The sequence below is a fragment of the Schistocerca gregaria genome, chromosome 7, assembly GCF_023897955.1.
Source record: "Schistocerca gregaria isolate iqSchGreg1 chromosome 7, iqSchGreg1.2, whole genome shotgun sequence".
NCBI lineage: Eukaryota > Metazoa > Arthropoda > Insecta > Orthoptera > Acrididae > Schistocerca > Schistocerca gregaria.
The window spans coordinates 65071247-65095272 of record NC_064926.1 but is presented as its reverse complement, the minus strand read 5'-3'; the positions used below and the strand labels follow the sequence as shown (position 1 = coordinate 65095272).

At 46.6% G+C, this 24026-nt stretch overlaps 1 protein-coding gene across 1 annotated transcript in view; it reads left to right on the top strand.

Moving 5' to 3' along the window:
• The window catches only part of LOC126281523 (uncharacterized), a 124264-nt gene that overhangs the window by 2590 nt on the left and 97648 nt on the right, over positions 1–24026 (top strand). The window contains exon 2 of the mRNA XM_049980564.1: positions 23531–23762. Within this exon, the coding sequence (XP_049836521.1) occupies positions 23531–23762 (232 nt within the window). The remainder of the gene's footprint in view (positions 1–23530; positions 23763–24026) is intronic.

Here is a 24026-nt window from a genome sequence, read left to right as displayed (position 1 = left end):
TCTCGTACACCACAGCATCATCAGCAAGCAGCCGCACATTGCTATCCACCCTATCCAAAATATCATTTATGTATATACACTCCTGGAAATGGAAAAAAGAACACATTGACACCGGTGTGTCAGACCCACCATACTTGCTCCGGACACTGCGAGAGGGCTGTACAAGCAATGATCACACGCACGGCACAGCGGACGCACCAGGAACCGCGGTGTTGGCCGTCGAATGGCGCTAGCTGCTCAGCATTTGTGCACCGCCGCCGTCAGTGTCAGCCAGTTTGCCGTGGCATTCGGAGCTCCATCGCAGTCTTTAACACTGGTAGCATGCCGCGACAGCGTGGACGTGAACCGTATGTGCAGTTGACGGAGGGCGTATAGTGGGCATGCGGGAGGCCGGGTGGACGTACCGCCGAATTGCTCAACACGTGGGGCTTGAGGTCTCCACAGTACATCGATGTTGTCGCCAGTGGTCGGCGGAAGGTGCACGTGCCCGTCGACCTGGGACCGGACCGCAGCGACGCACGGATGCACGCCAAGACCGTACGGTCCTAAGCAATGCCGTAGGGGACCGCACGGCCACTTCCCAGCAAATTAGGGACACTGTTGCTCCTGGGGTATCGGCGCGGACCATTCGCAACCGTCTCCATGAAGCTGGGCTACGGTCCCGCACACCGTTAGGCCGTCTTCCGCTCACGCCCCAACATCGTGCAGCCCACCTCCAGTGGTGTCGCGACAGGCGTGAATGGAGGGACGAATGGAGACGTGTCGTCTTCAGCGATGAGAGTCGCTTCTGCCTTGGTGCCAATGATGGTCGTATGCGTGTTTGGCGCCGTGCAGGTGAGCGCCACAATCAGGACTGCATACGACCGAGGCACACAGGGCCAACACCCGGCATCATGGTGTGGGGAGCGATCTCCTACATTGGCCGTACACCTCTGGTGATCGTCGAGAGGACACTGAATAGTGCACGGTACATCCAAACCTCACGCGGTCTGCACGTCCAGCACGAACGCTGGTCCAACTGAGGCGCCAGGTGGAAATGGCATGGCAAGCCGTTCCATAGGACTACATCCAGCATCTCTACGATCGTTTCCATGGGAGAATAGCAGCCTGCATTGCTGCGAAAGGTGGATATACACTGTACTAGTGCAGACATTGTGCATGCTCTGTTGCCTGTGTCTATGTGCCTGTGGTTCTGTCAGTGTGATCATGTGATGTATCTGACCCCAGGAATGTGTCAATAAAGTTTCCCCTTCCTGGGACAATGAATTCACGATGTTCTTATTTCAATTTCCATGCGTGTAGAAAACAACAGCGGACCTACCACACTTCCCTGGGGCACTCCAGATGATACCCTCACCTCGATGAACACTCACCATCGAGGACAACGTACTGGGTTCTATTACTTAAGAAGTCTTCGAGACAATCACATATTTGGGAACCAATCTCATATGCTCGTACCTTAGTTAGGAGTCTGCAGTGGGGCACCGAGTCAAACGCTTTCCGGAAGTCAAGGAATATGGCATCCGTCTGATACCCTTCATCCATGGTTTGCAAGATTTCACGTGAAAAAAGGGCGAGTTGCGTTTCGCATGGACAGCAACTTCTCTGTCTCAAGGAAGTTCATTATATTCGAACTGAGAATATGTTCGAGAATCCTGCAACAAACTAATGTTAGGGATATTGGTCTGTAATTTTGAGGATCCGTCCTTCTACCCTTCTTATATACAGGCGTCACCTGCGCTTTTTTCCAGTCGCTCGGGACTTTACGTTGGGCAAGAGATTCGACGATAAATGCAAGCTAAGGAAGGAGCCAATGCGGTACTCTCTGTAAAACCGAACTGGAATCCTATCAGGACCTGGCGATTTATTTATTTTCAACCCATTCAGCTGCTTCACAACCCCAGGGATGTCTATCAGTATTTCATCCATACGGGAATCTGTACGAGACTCAAACGGCTGTATGTTTATACGACCCTCCTGCGTTAAAGATTTCTCAAATGATAAATTTAAAATTTCAGCTTTCGTTTTGCTGTCTTTCGTTGCCAGGCCAGACTGATCAGTCAGTGACTGGATGGAAGCCTTCGACACCGATTTTACTTAAGACCAGAATTTCTTTGGGTTTTCAGCAAGATCTTTTGCTAAGGTATGACGGTGGTAGTGGTTGTATGCTTCGCGCATCGCTCTTTATACAGCAGCACGAATCTCTACTACCTTTTGCCTGTCCTCATTCTCCCGGTCTTTCTTGTACCGCGAGTGCAACTGTCTTTGCTTCCTGAGCATTCTCCTAATTGCGCTGTTAAAACCACGGTGGGTCTTTTCCGTCCGTAACCAAGTTTTTCGGCACATACTTGTCCAAGGCGTGATTTACCTGTACTGTACGTCCGCGCACAGTACGGTTTCTCACACAAGTGTAGTTTTGAACTACTGAGGGGCAGCATTCTTCCCACGTACTGTGACAGAGGCAGATGAAACGTTCTAAGACTGTCAAAGGGGCACAACACTATGTGCTCGACAGTATCCGGACACCCCCAACAACATTTTTTCATATTGGCTGCATTGTGCAGCCACCTACTTCCAGGTACTCCGAATCAGCAACCTCATTAGACATCGTGAGAGAGAAGACTGGGACGCTCTGTGGAACTCACGGACTTTGAACGTGGTCAGGTGATTGGGTGTCACTCGTGTATGCGAGATTTCCACACTCCTAAACTTCCCTAGGTCCACTGTTTACGATGTGATAGTGAAGTGGAAACGTGAAGTAACACGTACAACACAGGTCGACCTCGTCTGTTGACTGACAGAGACCACCATCAAATCAAGACGGTCGTTATGTGAAGTAGGCAGACATCGATCCTGACCGTCACACGGGAATTCTAAACAGCATCAGGATCCACAGCAAGTACTATGACAGTTAAGCGGGAGGTGAGAAAACTTGGGTTTCATGGTCGAGCGGCTGCTCAAAAGTCACACATCACGCCGGTAAATGCCAAACGACGCCTTGGTTGGAGTAAGGAGAGTAAAGAGTGGACGATTGAACAGTGGAAAAACATTGTATACCGTGACGAATCACGGTATACAATGTGGCGATCCGATGGCAGGGTGTGGGTGTGGCGAATGTCCGGTGAACGTCATCTGCGAGCGTGTGTAGTGCCAACAGTAAAATTCGAAGGCGGTGGTGTCATGGTGTGGTCGCGTTTCTCATGGAGGGAGCTTGCACCCATTCTTGTTTTGCGTGGCACTATCACAGCACAGGACTCCATTGATGTTTTAAGTACCTTCTTATTTCGCACTGTTGAAGAGCAATTCGGATATGGCGACTGCATCTTTCAACATGATCGAGCACCTGTTCATAATGCACGGCCTGTGGAGGAGTGGTTACACAATAACATCGCTGTAATGGACTGGCCTCGAGAGAGTCCTGACCTGAATCCTATATAACACCTTTGGAATGTTTTGGAACGCCGACTTCGTGCCAGGCCTCGCTGAACAACATCGATACCTCATCTCAGTGCAACACTCCGTGTGGAGAATGGGTTGCCATTCCCCAAGAAACGTTCCAGCACGTGACTGAACGTATCCCTGCGAGTTTGGAAACTGTCATCAAGGCTAAGTGTAGACCAACACCATACTGAATTCCAGCATTACCGATGGAGGGCGCCACGAACTTGTAAGTCATTTTCAGCCAGGTTTCTGGATACTTTCGACCACATAGTGTATGTTTCGTAGGGGGAAACTGCTCTTAATTTTCAAATTTTTATGTGAATATACTTTGCGCAGCCTTTTGCGATTGAGAAGACGTCGTGAAGTACGATTGGGAAAGGCTGTAAATTAACCGTCTATGTCCCTTTATTGAATGCAGGTGTGTGAGAACAGGTTGAACAGAGACATTGTCAATACACTGACAAATGGTTCAAATGGCTCTCAGTACTATGGGACTTAACTTCTGAGGTCATCAGTTCCCTAGAACTTAGAACTACTTAAACCTAACTAACCTAATGACAGCACACACATCCATGCCCGAGGCAGGATTCGAACTTTCGACCTTAGCAGCAGCGCGGTTCCAGACTGAAGCGCCCAGAACCGCTTGGCCACCCCGGCCGGCAATACACTGACAGAAGAAAAAATCGACCACCAAATAATAATTACTGTGGAGTAATGAACTTTGTGGGCTGCTTTGGTAGTATATTTGAGTGATTAACATTGCAAGATCACAGGTTAATTTAAGTGTGAGATAAGCCCGTCGCAAATATGAAGGGAAAGTACACTAATAACCAGAGTAAGTTCCAAAATGTTGACTGAAAGCATGTAAGCGTACATGCAATGTGTTGTACAGGTCTCGGGTGTCAGTTTGTGGGGTGGAGGTCCGTGTCTCTTGCACTGGGTCGGTCAATAACGGTATGGTTAATGCTGGTTGTGGATAGCACTGGATCTGTCGTCCGATGATGTCTCATATGCGCTCGATCAGAGACAGATCGGTGATGGAGCAGGCTAAAGCACCGTGTCGGTACTCTGTAGAGCCTATTGGGCTACAATAGCTGTATGCTGGAAAACACCCCCTGGAATGCTGTTCATGAATGGCACCACAACAGATCGAATCACCGGACTGAATACATATTTGCGGCCAGAGGGCGTGGGATAACGACGAGAGTGCTCCTGCTGTCACACGAAATCGCACTCCAGACAATGGCTCCAAGTACAGGGTGTTTCAAAAATGACCGGTATATTTGAAACGGCAATACAAACTAAACGAGCAGCGATAGAAATACACCGTTTGTTGCAATATGCTTGGGACAACAGTACATTTTCAGGCAGACAAAGTTTCGAAATTACAGTAGTTACAACTGTCAACAACAGATGGTGCTGCGGTCTGGGAAACTCTATAGCACGATATTTTCCACATATCCACCATGCGTAGCAATAATATGGCGTAGTCTCTGAATGAAATTAACCAAAACCTATGACAACGTGTCTGGCGGAATGGCTTCACATGCAGAAGAGATGTACTGCTTCAGCTGTTCAATTGTTTCTGGATTCTGGCGGTACACCTGGTCTTTCAAGTGTCCCCACAGAAAGAAGTCACAGGGGTTCATGTCTGGCGAATAGAGAGGCCAATCCATGCCGCCTCCTGTATGTTTCGGATAGACCAAAGCAATCACACGATCATCGAAATATTCATTCAGGAAATTAAAGACGTCGGCCGTGCGATGTGGCTGGGCACCATCTTGTATAAACCACGAGGTGTTCGCAGTGTCGTCTAAGGCAGTTTGTACCGCCACAAATTCACGAAGAATGTCCAGATAGCGTGATGCAGTAATCGTTTCGGATCTGAAAAATGGCCAATGATTCCTTTGGAAGAAATGGCGGCCCAGACCAGTACTTTTTGAGGATGCAGGGACGATGGGGCTGCAACATGGGGCTTTTCGGTTCCCCATATGCGCCAGTTCTGTTTATCGACGAAGCCGACCAGGTAAAAATAAGCTTCGTCAGTAAACCAAATCCTGTGCACTATATCGTTAGCGAATGTCTCTCGTGCAGCAATGGTAGCGGCGTTGAGGGGTTGCCGCGTTTGAATTTTGTACGGATAGAGGTGTAAACTCTGGCGCATGAGACGATACGTGGACGATGGCGTCATTTGGACTGCAGCTGCAACACGGCGAACGGAAACCCGAGGCCGTTGTTGGATCACCTGCTGCACTAGCTGCGTGTTGCCCTGTGTGGTTGCCGTACGCGGTCGCCCTACCTTTCCAGCACGTTCATCCGTCACGTTCCCAGTCCGCTGAAATTTTTCAAACAGATCCTTTATTGTATCGCTTTTCGGTCCTTTGGTTACATTAAACCTCCGTTGAAAACTTCGTCTTGTTGCAACAACACTGTGTTCTAGGCGGTGGAATTCCAACACCAGAAAAATCCTCTGCTCTAAGGAATAAACCATGTTGTCCACAGCACACTTGCACGTGGTGAACAGCACAAGCTTACAGCAGAAAGACGACGCACAGAATGGCGCACCCACAGACTGCGTTCTCTTTTATATCTTTCACATCACTTGAGGGGCCATCTGTTGTTGAAAATTGTAACTACTGTAATTTCGAAAGTTTGTCCGCCTGAAAATATACTGTTGTCCCAAGCATATTGCAACAAACTGTATTTCTATCGCTGCTCGTTTAATTTTTATTGCCGTTTCAAATATACCGGTCATTTTTGAAACACCCTGTATATGTGTATTGTGCCTATCACACAGACAGGTTGCTGGCAGGTCTTCAGCTGGCCAAGTCCTAAACAACACACGGCCATCACTGGCACTGACCGGGACAAGAAGCTCTCATGAGGAAACACAATAGACCGCACCCTGCCGTCGAATGACCTCTCGCTTGACACTAATTAAGTCGCAAATGGCTGTGGTTTGGGTTCAGTGGAGCGCACGTTACAGGGCGCCTGGCTCAGATCTGTTGTTGAAGCAACCGGTTTCTGACAGTTGTTTGTGTCACTGTGGAGCCAACTGCTGCTCAGACTCCTGGTGCAGACGCAATACACTGCGCCATAACCATACGCCGCACACCATGGCCGTTCCTCTTGATAGCTCCGCGTGCTTGCCCGGAGCTCGACGTTGTTGTGACTGTGCGCTTTCGTGGCCACCGCCGATGGGAATAATGTACAGTGACTACTTTCCAGCTAAGTCTTTTTGCAGTATCACAGACGGAACATGGAGCTTCGCGAAGCATTAACCATACAGCCTCATTGAAACTCACCGATACGTTGATAATGCCATCTTTGTCTCTTGCCGGCCGCTGTGGCCGAGCGGATCTAGGCGCTTCAGTCCGGAACCGCGCTGCTGCTACGGTCGAAAGTTCGAATCCTGCCTCGGGCATGGATGTGTGTGATGTCCTTAGAGTAGTTAGGTTTAAGTAGTTCTAAGTTCTAGGGGACAGATGACCTCAGATGTTAAGTCCTATAGTGCTCAGAGTCATTTGAACCATTTTTGAAAGGCATTCTTGTCTAACATGAATTCATCACCCCCAATAGCAGAGGTAACTAACGTTACTAGCGCCACCCTTATGCGACTGTGGCGCAGTCTGAAAAGACACGATCTTTCAGACGTAGAAACACAACTGTCGGCTTTCGTTTATAATGCACAACTCCTTCTTGGTATTTTCTTTTCCGTCAGTGTATTGGTGATCCTTCTACTTCAGTATATGAGCTATGTACTTTCCATATACAAAAATATACGAGCTAACATGCCCCAAATGCAAACTCATAGCGACTCCAGTTTTTCAATGCAAACTTTTGGAAATTCTTGCAGTAGGTTGGTTAATTCTGAAATAACACAATATCTACGACCATAAGTGAAATCGCCAACTATACTCTGCAAACGACTGTCAGATGAACGGCAGGCGATACGTCCCATTGTACCAGTTATTAGGGCTTTTTCCTATTCGATTCGCGCATGGGGCGCGGGAAGCAAGATTGTTGCAATGCGTGCAGCCATTATTCTAATCTTATTCTCACTATGCCCCTGTGAGCGATACGTAGGGAGCTGTAGTATTTCCCTACAGTAATCATTTAAAGCCGGTACTTGGAACTTGGTTAATAGACTTTGGTTCAAATGGCTCTGAGCACTATGGGACTCAACTTCTGAGGTCATCAGTCCGCTATAACTTAGAACTACTTAAACCTAACTAGCCTAAGGACATCACACACATCCATGCCCGAGGCAGGATTCGAACCTCCGACCGTAGCAGTCGCGCGGTTCCAGACTGTAGCGCCTAGAACCGCTCGGCCACCCTGGCCGGCTAATAGACTTTCTCAGTTTATTTTACGTCTGTCTTCAAGAGTGTGCCAGTTCATTTCGTTCAGTATTCTGTGGCACTGTCCCACGGCTTGAACAAAGCTGTGCTGCCCTTCTCTGTATATGTTCAATATCCCCTGTTAACAGTATCTGTTACGGGTGCTACGAACTTGAGCAACGTCCTAGAACCGTCCTCACAAGTCATTTGTACGCAATCCCTTTCGTATACTGATTGCACTTCCCCAGTATTCTACAAATGGACCGAAGTCTACCACCTCCATTTCCCACGACTGAACCTATTGAAACGTCCCCTTTGAACAATTATACACGACTGTGCTTAAGCTGACACACAATATTTTAAGCGCAACGCAATCTGACTTTCAAAAATGCCTACAAAAGAATGGCTCTGACTAACATGAACCTATACGTTTCAAAAATCACTTACCTCACAAAAATCTTCGTTACTCAAGCTACTGCAATACAGCGAGCACCACTACTGCCAGCTAAATAAAATATTCAAACTACTGAAGGCACTAACTACTGACAGGCATAGTTAGCAAATGAAAGATTTTAATACAGAACAAACAATGTATTTACCTTAATAGTCAAAATATATATAGCAGTTCATGACATCCAGCCTTACAAATTTCAAAACTCCGCCATCTCTCTCCCCACATCTACCATTGCTGGCGGCTCACCTCCAACTGCGCAACGCTACGCGCTGCTCACATCCAGCTGCCGCTGCCCAACACTACAGTGGCAGACAACAATGCAAACCAGCGACAGACTGCACACAGCACAGCCAGTGATTTTCATACAGAGCCCTACGTGGCGGCGGCGTTACCAATATAAGAACCTAAACAGCCTACTTACACTATGTGATCATTCCATTTCGTATCCGTACAAAATGTTACACCCACGTGTTTGCATGAGCTGGCCGATTCCCACAGCGACTCAGTGATATTTTAGTCATACGATATTACGTTTTTTCGTTTTGGGAAGGGCAACATCTTACATTTCTGAACATTTAGAGCAAGTTGCCAATCTCTGTATCACGCTGAAAGCTTATCGAGATCAGACTTAATATTTATGCAGCTTCTCTCAGATAGTACTTCATTAAAGGTAATTACATCACCTGCAAAAAGCCAGATTTTGCTGTTAATATTGCCTACAAGGTCATTAATGGACAGGGTGATCAAAAAGTCAGTACAAATTTCAAAACTGAATAAATTATAGAATAATGTAGATAGAGAGGTACAAGTTAACACACATGCTTGGAATAATATGAGGTTTTATTAGAACCAAAACAATACAAAAGTTCAAAGAATGTCCGACAGATGGAGCTTCATATGATCAGAATAGCAATAATTAGCGTAACACAGTAAGACAAAGCAAAGATGATGTTCTTTACAGGAAATGCTCAATATGTAAACCATCATTCCTAGCAATATGGGGTGGAGCGCCATCCTGCATAAAGATCGTACGTTCGAGCAGGTTTTTATCAGCCAGGCTGGGGATGATGCGATTCTGAAATATATCGGCGTACCTCTCACCCGTCACGGTAGCAGTTACAAAACCAGAATCACGCATTTCCTCGAAGAAAAAAGGCCCGATAACGGTAGATGTAAATCCAACCCATACCGTGACTTTCTCGTCGTGCAATGGAGTTTCCACGACAGTTCTAGGATTTTCGGTAGCCCCCATTCTGCAGTTGTGGGCGTTGACAGACCCTCGGAGAGTGAAACGAGCTTCGTCGGTCCACAACACGTTACTCAACGAATCGTCATCTTCCGCCATCTTTTGAAACGCCCACACCGCAAATGCCCTCCGCTTCACTAAATCGCCAGGTAACAGTTCATGATGCCGATGCATTTTGTGCGGATAGCATCGGAGGGTATCCTAAGTGACAACCATAACAGTAGTGTGTGGAATGCCGGCCGCGGTGGTCTCGCGGTTAAGGCGCTCAGTCCGGAACCGCGCGACTGCTATGGTCGCAGGTTCGAATCCTGCCTCGGTCATGGATGTGTGTGATGTCCTTAGGTTAGTTACGCTTAAGTAGTTCTAAGTTCTAGGGGACTGATGACCATAGATGTTAAGTCCCATAGTGCTCAGAGCCATTTTTATATGGAATGCCGGTGCGACGTGCGACTGCACGAGCGCTGAGATCCCCGTGCACAGACGAACCCGCTACAGTCTCTATTTCTTAGCATTACGCCTTGTGCTCGGTCGGCCACTACGGGGTCTATCGTCTAAACAGCCCGTGGCTTCGAACTTTGAAATCATTTTCGCCACAGCTGCATTTGTCAACGGACGTTTACCCGTTCGAATCTTCTTCCTATGGCGATAGGATCGTAACGCTGAACTAGCACATTCCCCATACTGATAATACAGCTCCACTAAAAGCGCCTTTTCAGCTAACATCAACATGCTGCGACTGCTGGCGCATCTGATTCTCTCTCTCATTACAGCTCCTTTTATACACGATTGTCGTGCGCAGTCACTGACGTTTTGCTGTCCAGCGCCATCTGTCAGACATTTTGTGAGCTCTGTTTTTTTTTGTTGTAATTAAACCCCATGTCATTCCAAACATGTCAGTCAATTTTTACCTCTCTAACTACAATATTCCGTGGTTTATTAAGTTTTCAATTTTATACTGACTTTTTGATCACCTGGTGCAACAACAACAGCAAGGATCGGAACACATTTTCACAGGAGCACACTCGAGGTTTCTTCTACATCTGAAGACGACTCTTCATCTAAGATAAGATGCTGCCAGTGATAGTTCATCATGAAGCTGGAGAGTATGGCGAGTAAAGGTGTGAGAGAGCGAGAATCATATTTTGTCACCGAGTGCCTGTTTCTTCAAAATCGTTGGTGAGAGGTGGAAGATGGGCCGCCCACGCAGTGAAGCGAGTCTGTCTGCTGCCCCCCCTCCCCCCCCCCCCCCCAAATAGACTGGCGACAAGCAGCGCAGTGGCAGCTGCGCGAAGCGGCGCCCACCTCCCCACCGAACTATAATCCGGGAAATAATTGTTGCCGACAAAAAAAAAAAAAAAAAAAAAAAAAAAAAAAAAAAAAAAAAAATTGTTGAAATGATTCTGAGCGTTATGGGACTTAACTTCTAAGGTCATCGGTCCCCTACAACTCAGAACTACTTAAACCTAAGGACATCACACACATCCATGCCTGAGGCAGGAATCAAAGCTGCGACCGTAGCGGTCTCGCGGTTCCAGTCTGTAGCGCCTAGAACCGCTCGGCCTCTCCGGCCGGCTTGTTACCGACAAATCTGAAATTATGTTAAAATATTATGCGCAATATTCGTGTCAATTCACGTGCACCATTCCATCTATTCTTCTACACAGACAACAGACCGAAAGAAAACAGCGAATAAGGAAATAAATGCGCAGCCGGCTAGCCGCGCGGGGGATCAGTGCCGAGTTCCGGAGTGGCGGCCAGCCTGTGGATGGTTTGTTAGGCGGTTTGCCATCTGCCTCGGCGAGTGCGGGCCGCTTCACTTATTTTCCGCCTCGGTTACACTGTGGATGGTTTGTTAGGCGGTTTGCCATCTGCCTCGGCGAGTGCGGGCCGCTTCACTTATTTTCCGCCTCGGTTACACTGTGGATGGTTTGTTAGGCGGTTTGCCATCTGCCTCGGCGAGTGCGGGCCGCTTCACTTATTTTCCGCCTCGGTTACACTGTGGATGGTTTGTTAGGCGGTTTGCCATCTGCCTCGGCGAGTGCGGGCCGCTTCACTTATTTTCCGCCTCGGTTACACTGTGGATGGTTTGTTAGGCGGTTTGCCATCTGCCTCGGCGAGTGCGGGCCGCTTCACTTATTTTCCGCCTCGGTTACACTGTGTCGGCGATTGCTGCGCAAACACTGTCTCCACGTGATTCTACACCATAATTACTCTACCACTTGAACATTGGGGCTACACTCGTCTGGTATAAGATGTTCCCAGGGGAAGAGGGGGCCACTGGGGGCAAACTGCACAGTAAGCCTCGGTGTGTGCAGGTGTGGGGCGGCGCTGGGGTGGGTGGACTGCTACATCTACATCTACATCCATACTTTTCAAGCCACCTGACGGTGTGTGGCGGAGGGTACCTTGACTACCTCTACCGTTTCTCCCTTCTATTCCAGTCTCGTATTGTTCGTGGAAAGAAGGACTGTCGGTATGCCTCTGTGTGGGCTCTAATCTCGCTGATTTTATCCTTACGGATTCTTCGCGAGATATACGCAGGTGGGAGAAATATACTACTTGACTCCTCGGTGAAAGTATGTTCTCGAAACTTTAACAAAAGCCCGTACCGAGCTACTGAGCGTCTCTCCCGCAAAGTCTTCCACTCGAGTTTGTCTATCATCTCCGTAACGCTTTCGCGATCACTGAATAATCCTGTAACGAAGCGCGCTGCTCTCCGTTGGATCTTCTCTATCTCTTCTATCAACCCTATCTGGTACGGATCCCACACTGCTGAGCAGTATTCAAGCAGTGGGAGAAAAAGCGTACTGTATCCTACTTCCTTTGTTTTCGGATTCCATTTCCTTAGGATTCTTCCAATGAATCTCAGTCTGGCATCTGCTTTACCGACGATCAACTTTATATGATCATTCCATTTTAAATCACTCCAAATGCGTGCTCCCAGATAATTTATCGAATTAACTGCTTCCAGTTGCTGACCTACAATATTGTAGCTAAATGATAAGCGATCTTTCTCTCTATCTATTCGCAGCACATTACACTTGTCTACATTGAGATTCAATTGCCATTCCCTGCACCATGTGTCAATTCGCTTCAGATCCTCCTGCATTTCAGTACAATTTTCCATTGTCACAACCTCTCGATATACCACAGCATCATCCGCAAAGAGCCTCAGTGAACTTCCGATGTCATCCACAAGGTCATTTATGTATATTGAGAATAGCAACGGTCCTACAACACCCCCCTGCGGCACATCTGAAATCACTCTTACTTCGGAAGACTTCTCTCCATTGAGAATGACATGCTGCGTTCTGTTATCTACGAACTCTTCAATCCAATCACACAATTGGTCTGATACTCCATATGCTCTTACTTTGTTCATTAAACGACTGTGGGGAACTGTATCGAACGCCTTGTGAAAGTCAAGAAACACGGCATCTTCCTGTGAACCCGTGTCTATGGCCCTCTGAGTCTCGTGGACGAATAGCGAGAGCTGTGGCTTGATGTGAACCACTGAGGGCGGCACGAAGCCTTTCTGTCATTTCCAGGTCCGCAGTTTACATACACAGCACACATTGCAAGGAAATAAATAATTCTGGTGGCAGTAGTGTCGATTAAGCCTGTTGATAAAACATCGATGTATCGATACACCAACATTGTTTTCCGCAGAATATCGATATTCACAGCGAGTCTGTATTTCACTGATATATCCATACTGAAATGGCAAAAAAAGAGTGTATCTGTTTTTGTTTCATGTTACACTACTGGCCATTAAAATTGCTACACCACGAAATTTCGCTACAGACGCGAAAATTAACCGCCAAGAAGAAGATGCTGTGATATGCAAATGATTAGCTTTTCAGAGCATTCACACAAGGTTGGTGCAGGTGGCGACACCTACAACGTGCTCACATGAGGAAAGTTTCCAACCGATTTCACATACACAAACAGCAGTTGACCGGCGTTGCCTGGTGAAACGTTGTTCAAATGGTTCAAATGGCTCTGAGCACTATGGGACTCCACTGCTGTGGTCATTAGTCCCCTAGAACTTAGAACTACTTAAACCTAACTAACCTAAGGACATCACACACATCCATGCCCGAGGCAGGATTCGAACCTGCGACCGTAGCAGTCGCACGGTTCCGGACTGCGCGCCTAGAACCGCGGGTCCACCGCGGCCGGCGAAACGTTGTTGTGATGCGTACCATCACGTTTCCGACTTTGATAAAGGTCGGATCGTACCCTATCGCGATTGCGGTTTATCGTATCGCGGCACTGCTGCTCGCGTTGGTCGAGATCCAATGACTGTTAGCAGAATATGGAATCGGTGGGTTCAGGAGGGTAATACGGAACGCCGTGCTGTTCCACAAGTGCTTCGTATCACTAGCAGTCGAGATGACAGGCATCTTATCCGCATGGCTCTAACGGATAGTGCAACCACGTCTCGATCCCTGAGTCAACAGATGGGGACGTTTGCAAGACGACAACCATCTGCACGAACAGTTCGACGACGTTTCCAGCAGCATGGACTATCAGCTCGGAGACCATGGTTACGGCTACTCATGACGCTACATCACAGACAGGAGCGCTTGCGATGGTGTACTCGATGACGAACCTGGGTGCACGAATGGCAAAACGTCATTTTTTCGGATGAATCCAGGTTCTGTTTCCAGCATCTTGATGGTCGCATCCGTGTTTGACGACATCGCGGTGAGCGCACATTGGAAGTGTGTATTCGTCATCGCCGTACTGGCATATCATCCGGCATGGTGGTATGGGGTGCCATTGGTTACACGTCTCGGTCAACTCCTGTTCGCATTGTCGGCACATTGAACAGTGGACGTTACATTTCAGATGTGTTACGACCCGTGGCTCTATCCTTCATCCGATCCTTGCAAAACCGTACATTTCAGCAGGATACTGCATGACCGCATGTTGCAGGTGCTGTACGGCCCTTTCCGGATACAGAAAATGTTCGATTGCTGCCCTGGCCATCACATTTTCCAGATCTATCACCAATTGAAAACGTCTGGTCAATGGCGGTCGAGCAACTGGCGCGTCACAATACGCCAGTCACTTCTCTTGATGAACTGTAGTATCGTGTTGAAACTGCATGGATAGATGTACCTGTACACGCCATCCAAGCTCTGTTTGACTCAATGCCCAGGCGTATCAATGCCGTTATTACGGCCAGAGGTGGTTGTCTGGGTACTGATTTCTCGGGATGTATGCACCCAAATTGCGTGAAAATGTAATCACATGGCCGGCTGGAGTGGCCGAGCGGTTCTAGGCACTACAGTCTGGAACCGCGCGACCGCTACGGTCGCAGGATCGAATCCTGCCTCGGGCATGGATGTGTGTGATGTCCTTAGGTTAGTTAGGTTTAAGTAGTTCTAAGTTCTAGGGGACTGATGACCTCAGATGTTAAGTCCCATAGTGCTCAGAGCCATTTGAACCATTTTTTGTAATCACGTGTCAGTTCTACTATAATATATTTGTCCAATGAATACCAGTTTATTATTCTTCTTGGTGTAGCAATTTTAATGGCCAGTAGTGTAGATTTATTTCGCAGAATTCGATAAATATTTGAAGTTGTTCTTTTGAAATTGTGAGGGGGTCTGACTACTTTTTTGAGCTTTCATCACGTCCAGTCTTTCTCTTTGACTGTGTGAAGCAACTATAGTTGGTACGAAGGAGAAGTTCGATTGCACTGTGCTCGGCGGTATGAATGGAATAACGAGTTACCCTATGTGAAGAAATAGCAAAAATAATTTTTGACGCAACTAGTGTGCCATTTGTTCACATCGGCATTCTTCGAAAACAACAGCTGAAAATGGTGAATAAAAATCTAAATCACAACATGTGTCCTTGTGGTGGGTGGAGACGTGTGAGGGGAAATGACGAGCTTATGGGCGCTCGACGCTACTAACAAAAACTGCAACTTTTAACTTCACCATCAATTTTGACACTACAGCCGCTGGGTCGCTGGCGTTTGCAGAAATGGAAAAAACAGGGAAGTCGACATGGAGTGTTCCAGACAAGTCGATATGTGACGAAATCGAACGACGGACCCATGGGCTGCCTTTTATTGTGCCACCAAATGGTGTCACCATAGATTAAATATCTCTGGAATGAGCATTCACATGTGCAGAACAGATTTTGCGTTGTCATTGCCGGCCTGGTCACGTGTTCTTGGAACGTATCGCCCCTTGTATATTTCGAATGTCACTACATCCCTAGTACAGACGAATTCTTTTCGTACGTATCGTGGATTATTTTTATATTCTGTGCGGGCATTTTAACAGTATCCATTTGATACCGGGAATAAACCAGCTACGTAACTTTTAAGGGCAAGTAATATTGGATTCTGCTTCTTTGCGATAGGTGTCACAGTTCAGATGCACTCGATTTTTGGTAGTTTTCGGTATGATACGGCACTTTATAGTATTACAGATCCTGACGTACATTTTTGCAGTGATAGCCTTGCAAAACGACTTGACAGTACGCTAGTACTTTTGCAAGTGTCAGAAAAACACCGAATTTAACACACATTAGCGATTATATCCTTTCTAATTCGTCATTTTTTTCTGCTATTTCTGAGTATTTATTTTTCTCGTTTTTGCGACCTAAAGCACAATTTTTCTTACTGGTGACACTTTGAAGTGTTTATTAAACGTATTTTACGTACTTGCTCCCAGTTTATTAAATAAATAGTAGACTGAGTAAGAAGGGGGAAAAAAGGCGATCGAAGAATAAATGTACTCTAAAGCAAATTCAGTTGGTTCTGTAACAGTCAACCCATATAACACCATTAAAGGAAGTGGAAAGTGACACAAATGAAAGAGTTTGGGGGCATGTTTACCAATATTTTACGCTTCTTAATCAAATGGTGAAGAAAATACACTCCTGGAAATGGAAAAAAGAACACATTGACTCCGGTGTGTCAGACCCACCATACTTGCTCCGGACACTGCGAGAGGGCTGTACAAGCAATGATCACACGCACGGCACAGCGGACACACCAGAAACCGCGGTGTTGGCCGTCGAATGGCGCTAGGTGCGCAGCATTTGTGCACCGCCGCCGTCAGTGTCAGCCAGTTTGCCGTGGCATACGGAGCTCCATCGCAGTCTTTAACACTGGTAGCATGCCGCGACAGCGTGGACGTGAACCGTATGTGCAGATGACGGACTTTGAGCGAAGGCGTATAGTGGGCATGCGGGAGGCCGGGTGGACGTACCGCCGAATTGCTCAACACGTGGGGCGTGAGGTCTCCACAGTACATCGATGTTGTCGCCAGTGGTCGGCGGAAGGTGCACGTGCCCGTCGACCTGGGACCGGACCGCAGCGACGCACGGATGCACGCCAACACCGTAGGATCCTACGCAGTGCCGTAGGGGACCGCACCGCCACTTCCCAGCAAATTAGGGACACTGTTGCTCCTGGGGTATCGGCGAGGACCATTCGCAACCGTCTCTATGAAGCTGGGCTACGGTCCCGCATACCGTTAGGCCGTCTTCCGCTCACGCCCCAACATCGTGCAGCCCGCCTCCAGTGGTGTCGCGACAGGCGTGAATGGAGGGACGAATGGAGACGTGCCGTCTTCAGCGATGAGAGTCGCTTCTGCCTTGGTGCCAATTATGGTCGTATGCGTGTTTGGCGCCGTGCAGGTGAGCGCCACAATCAGAACTGCATACGACCGAGGCACGCAGGGCCAACACCCGGCATCATGGTGTGGGGAGCGATCTCCTACACTGGCCGTACACCTCTGGTGATCGTCGAGGGGACACTGAATAGTGCACGGTACATCCAAACCGTCATAGAATCAATCGTTCTACCATTCCTAGACCGGCAAGGGAACTTGCTGTTCCAACAGGACAATGCACGTCCGCATGTATCCCGTGCCACCCAGCGTGCTCTAGAAGGTGTAAGTCAACTACCCTGGCCAGCAAGATCCCCGGATCTGTCCCCCATTGAGCATGTTTGGGACTGGATGAAGCGTCGTCTCACGCGGTCTGCACGTCCAGCACGAACGCTGGTCCAACTGAGGCGCCAGGTGGAAATGGCATGGCAAGCCGTTCCACCGGACTACTTCCAGCATCTCTACGATCGTCTCCATGGGAGAATAGCAGCCTGCATTGCTGCGAAAGGTGGATATACACTGTACTAGTGCCGACATTGTGCATGCTCTGTTGCCTGTGTCTATGTGCCTGTGGTTCTGTCAGTGTGATCATGTGATGTATCTGACCCCAGGAATGTGTCAATAAAGTTTCCCCTTCCTGGGACAATGAATTCACGGTGTTCTTATTTCAATTTCCAGGAGTGTAAATTGAAGGCAATATACACCAAAGAAAATGAATGTCTACTTTGATTAGCTATACTATTGTGTTTTTTTAATGTATGCAGGAAATCTATTTAAGCTGAATGCAGAAACTGGTAGTAGGTGCTGTGGAAAATTAAAAATAGTTGGTATAGCATCTACCTTCAGCCACACACGTCCAAATTTTTCTCTGTCTAAACAGCCATCTTGAAAGCGTTTTGAACATACTTTGGAATATTTTGTGGGGACAAAATTACTCCTCCTAATTTTCTGGAGCCACATCTTTACTCGTTGTTCATCCTTCGGTAAACTAAAATATAAATCACACGTAATCATTCTCCATGTCCTAAACACACTTAACATGGTCTCCTACTGTAACTTTATAGTAAACAAAAAGGTTTGGACACACATATTATACGAAGACAATTACAGACTCGCACTCTACTGAATTTATCTGTCTCCCGTTTTTCAAATCTATATAAATGATCGACAAGTCACTGATAAATTCATGGAGGATAGTATATACTGAAACAACTAACCATTCCCTTTCATGTTCCACTAGCAAATTTACGAGAGGAAGCGATTGTTTGTAAGCTTTTGTACGAGCCGTAATATCTATTATATAGTCACGAAATCGTAGAAAAAGTAGGTCTACAGAATCAAGCCTTAATTATAATGCGTCTCGAAATTTTTAAACATAGTACCCATGATAAGTTACTATCCCTCCTTTCACATATTTTTCTTTGCATCCGTAGCAACAACAGTAATTCGCCATCGCTATTACACTATCAACAAACGATGAAAACACAACAAAACTCTTGATATTATAAACTTCAAACTCCGCGGAAAGCACACACGCACCGCGAAGTCCCGAAAACACGTGACAATCCTGGTTTAATGTTGACAACATGCGCAGAACGCAATGCTCACTCCAGAGATATTTACTCTATGAGTGTCACCATTGCTAGCAAAGTGGCTATCGCCAAGGGTGAACGTGCATCGTCTTCCTTTCAGTTCTCGCTCTAGAGGGGGACAAGCAGGCTGCCAGCTTGTTCGTATACAGAATATCTAATAACAAATGGCAAAACCCTAAGCAGAAAGTACTAGGAACCATTAGCACATGATCCGGCAGAGGAAAATCATCACCTCAAGGCACCATTTACAATGTCAGAACTTACTGCAGCCATTTCCAGCTTGAAGATTAACAGAGCTGGTATCGATGAACTAAGAGTCTAGCAAATTAAAAACTTTGGCAGTAATACCCTATAGTGGCTGCTAGATTTGATAAACGCAAGTGTAGAAAGGCTCCATATTCCAAAGATGTGGAGGAAAGCCCGAGTGGTTGCACTTCTGAAACCAGGAAACGACTGTGATGATCCAAAAAACATCCGACCTGTGTCTCTTTTATGTCACTGTTTTAAGATCTTAGAATACCTGACGACTCTGATGATCCAAAAAACATCCGACCTGTGTCTCTTTTATGTCACTGTTTTAAGATCTTAGAATACCTGACGCTAAGTAAGATAGAAATCGTCTTGGAACAACAGATCATCCCACAACAGGCAGCTTTCCGACCAGGCAAATCGTGCTGCGGTCAAGTTCTGAACCTGATCCAACATATCGAGGAAGAGTTTGCGAGGAAACAGATCACGGGAGTGGCATTCATAGACCTTTTAGCTGCATATGACACTGTAAACAATCGGAGGCTGCTTAGGAAAGTATATTACCATTTAACATCACTGAGGTACTTTCTTGCATAATAGGAGGTTTTTCGTCTGTCTCCAGGACAAGAAGAGCAGGTGGAGAAATCACAGGAATGGCGTCCTCGCCCCAGCTCTGTGTAATATATATACCAATGACCAACCAGTGCCAAACATCAACGCGCCAATGTATGTATGCCGATGACACTGCAGTTGCAGCCCAAGGTAACAATTTAATGGATGTAGAGGAGAAATTAACCAGTAACTTGGAAGCTCTCTCCCAGTATTATGCCGAGTGACCGCTACGGTCGCAGGTTCGTATCCTGCCTTGGCCATGGATGTGTGTGATGTCCTTAGGTTAGTTAGGTTTAATTAGTTGTAAGTTCTAGGCGACTGATGACCTCAGACGTTAAGTCGCATAGTGCTCAGAGCCATTTGAACCATTTGAACCCAGTATTATGAGGCGAACCACCCAAGGCCGAACCATTCCAAGACTCAGTCAGGTCTGTGCATTCCATTTAAAGAACAGGGAGGCAAATCGTGAATTAAATGTAATATGGAGAGGTGAATGTCTCGAGCATTGTAAAACGCCCAAATATCTTGGTGTCACGTTGGATCGCACACTGACCAATAAACATCATTGTAATGCCACAAGGAAAAAAGTCTCAGCTAGAAACAACATCATCAGGAAACTAACCAGCGGATCCTGGGGTGCAAACCCAAAATTCCTGAGAACTTCAGCCCTTGCGCTCAGTGTGTCAGCTGCGAAATACGCCGCCCCAGTGTCGTCTGCATCAACACACGCGAGAAACTTTGATGTTGCGGTGAATGAAATGGCACGGATTGTTACCGGATACTTGAGGCCAACCCCAGTGCACAAGATGTACGTAATCATACGACGTGACATCGCTGCCGAAGCCGAAAAAACCAAGCAAGAAAAGGTCACCCTTTATATGGATGATGACCGACGGCTTTGTTCGAGGAAGAGTTTCCTGTCACGTACCCGAGCCCTGGAAGGGTCGGCTGCAGAGAATCGTTTGAAAAGGTGAGAAATCGACTCCCATAAAGATGTAAAAGAAGAACTGGCGCCTGGTGGACACCTACCATACACAGTCTGGAGAACCCTAAACCGTATGAGGGTAGAAGTGCCAAAGTGCAAGACAAACCTGCAGCAATGGGGTTTCCTAAAAGAGAATGAGAACACTCTCTGTCTGTGTGGTTCTGTCCAGGATCCTCTACACCTGCTTACCTGTCCATATTTAGACCAGCCCCGCACAATGAATGACTTATGGGAAGCAAATGACAAGGCCATATTGGCTGCTGATTTTTGGAAGTCTGTTTCCGTACACGGAAAGTAAGGAAGTATAACAAAACAACTCTTACATTGACTATGACGGGCCGCATATTTACAATGTGCAACCGATATTTTTTTGGCCAGTACGTCGATAATTTTTTTCTGTGAGTATACCGAGATATCGATATGTATTCAATACATGGACGGCTGATAATGATATTTTCTTAAATACCAATATAACGGGATGCGCAATATTTGTGGAAATACCGACAGTCCCGGTGTCGATGTGAACGGGCGTAGTGAAGGGAAGGCTGTGTGAGCAGTCAGTGTGCAGAGCTGAGGGCGAGCGATGACACAAGTATAGCTATCACACCCGACAGACAAGAATTAACTGGTGAAATTGTAAACGATGTTTTGCAGAAAATTATTAAGTGGTTCTCTGCAAGTGGACTCTCATTAAACTTTGACAAGACACAGTATACAGTGTGTTAAAAAAAGGTACGGCCAAACTTTCTGGAAACATTCCTCACACACAAATAATGAAAAGATGTTATGTGGACATGTATCCGGAAACGCTTAATTTCCATGTTAGAGCTCATTTTAGTTTCGTCAGTATGTACTGTACTTCCTCGATTCACTGCCATGATTTCATACGGGATACTCTACCTGTGCTGCTAGAACATGTGCCTTTACAAGTACGACACAACATGTGGTTCATGCACATTTCAGTCGACGTGTTCGTAAGCTTCTCAACAATAGATTCGGTGACCGATGGATTGATAGAGGCGGACCAATTCCACGGCCTCCATGCTCTCCTGACCTCAACAATCTTGACTTTCATGTATGGGGGCATTTGAAAGCTCTTGTCTGCACAACCCCGGTACCAAATGTAGAGACTCTTTGTGCTCGTGTTGTGGACGGCTGTGATACAATACGCCATTCTCCAGGGCTGCATCAGCGCATCTGGAATTCCATGCGACGAGGGTGGATGCATGTATCCTCGCGAATGGAGGACATTTTGAACATTTCCTGTAACAAAGTGTTTGAAGTCACGCTGGCACGTTCTGTTGCTGTGTGTTTCCATTCTATGATTAATGTGATTTGAAGAGAAGTAATAAAATGAGCTCTAACATGGAAAGTAAGCGTTTCCGGACACATGTCCACATAACGTATTTTCTTTCTTTGTGTGTGAGGAATCTTTCCTGAAAGTTTGGGCGTACCTTTTTCTAACACCCTGTATACAGTTCCACACAGTAAATGGAATGGCCCCATTAATAAATATAGACTTCGATTAGAAATCGGTAGCTAAGGTAGAATATTCAAAATTTCTAGGTGTATGCATTGATGAGGGGTTGACCTGGGAAAAAAAAAACACTGAGGATCTGCTGAAACGTTTCAGTTCAGCTACTTATGCTATTTGGATAATTGCAAATTTTGGCGATATATAGCTGAGTAAATTAGCTTACCACGCCTATTTTCATTCTCTGCTTTCGTATGGCATCATATGCTGGGGTAACTTATCATTGAGTAAATGAGTGTTCATTGCACAAAAGCGTGTAACCAGAATAATTGCTGGAGCTCATCCAAGATCATCCTGGAGACACTTATTTAAAGAGCTAGAAATATTCACTGTAGCCTCACAATGTATCTACATCTACATTTATACTCCGCAAGCCACGGTCTGTGGCGGAGGGCACTTTACGTACCACTGTCATTACCTCCCTTTTCTGTTCCAGTCGCGTACGGTTCGCGGGAAGAACGACTGTCTAAAAGCCTCCGTGCGCGGTCGAATCTCTCTAATTTTACATTCGTGATCTCCTCGGGAGGTATAAGTAGGGGGAAGCAATATATTCGATACCTCACCGAGAAACGCACCATCTCGAAACCTTGCGAGCAAGCTACAACGCGATGCAGAGCGCCTCTCTTGCAGTCTGCCACTTGAGTTTGCTAAATATCTCCGTAACGCTATCACGGTTACCAAATAACCCTGTGACGAAACGCACCGCTCTTCTTTGGATCTTCTCAATCTCCTCCGTCAACCCGATCTGGTACGGATCCCACACTGATGAGCAATACTCAAGTATAGGTCGAACGAGTGTTTTCTAAGTCACCTCCTTTGTTGATGGACTAAATTTTCTAAGGACTCTCCCAATGAATCTCAACCTGGTACCCGCCTTACAAAATATATATATATATATATATATATATATATATATATATATATATATATATATATATATATATATATATATATATTCACTTATGAAATGTGTTATTAACAATCTGAACGAATTCAAAAGTAGTAGCAGTGTACATGGCTACAACACTAGGAGAAAGGATGATCTTGACTACTCAAGGCTAAATCTAACTTTGGCTCAGAAGGGGGTAAATTATGCTGCCGCAAAAGTCTTTGGTCACTTACCTAATAGCATCAAAAGTCTGACAGATAGCCATACAGCATTTAAAAAGAAATTAAAAGCCTTTCTTAATGGCAACTCCTTCTACTCATTAGATGAATTTTTGGATATAGTAAGTGGATAATTTCCCAAAGTAAAAAAAAATAATGTAAAATAAAATAAAAGAAAATAAAGTTATTGAGTGTCATATATTTTGTCTAATGTAATATCTTGTATAGACACCTTTTATTAACCTGACACGTTCCACATCATTACGAAGTGTCGTATTCATGATCTATGGAACAAGTACTAATCTAATCTAGTCTGGCGGCGCTGCGCAGGCTGGTACTTCACGGTGATGGAGGACTGCCAGGAGCTGGAGCCGCCGCCGGCCTGGCTGGCCGCCGTGGGGCGGCTGCTGCCCCGGGACTGGCTCCGCGACGGAGGCGGGGGCGGCTGTGGCGGCGCGCTGGACGGCCTCCGCCGCCTCACCTTGGACGAGCCCTTCGACCTCGCCTGGGCTCTGACCTGCCGGATCGCTGCCGACTGCGTCCACGCCTGCCCTGTACACGGGTGCGTACGCCTCTGCAGCCCGCAACCACTGACATCACACAGTGTCCTCTTCTCAGATTTCTTCTCTATTCTGTCATTTCAGAGTACGCCGATGCAATAGCTCCCAACTTAATACGGTGTGCGTACTGTAAGTCCGTCAGTACACACACCATCACATTATTTGCCTTGTCGCTCTAACGAAGTAGGCGAGTGTCAGCGATATGTCTCGTGGTCTTATCGTGGCGTGTTCATCTTCTGTCGTTAGGTCTGACGATAGAAATGCCA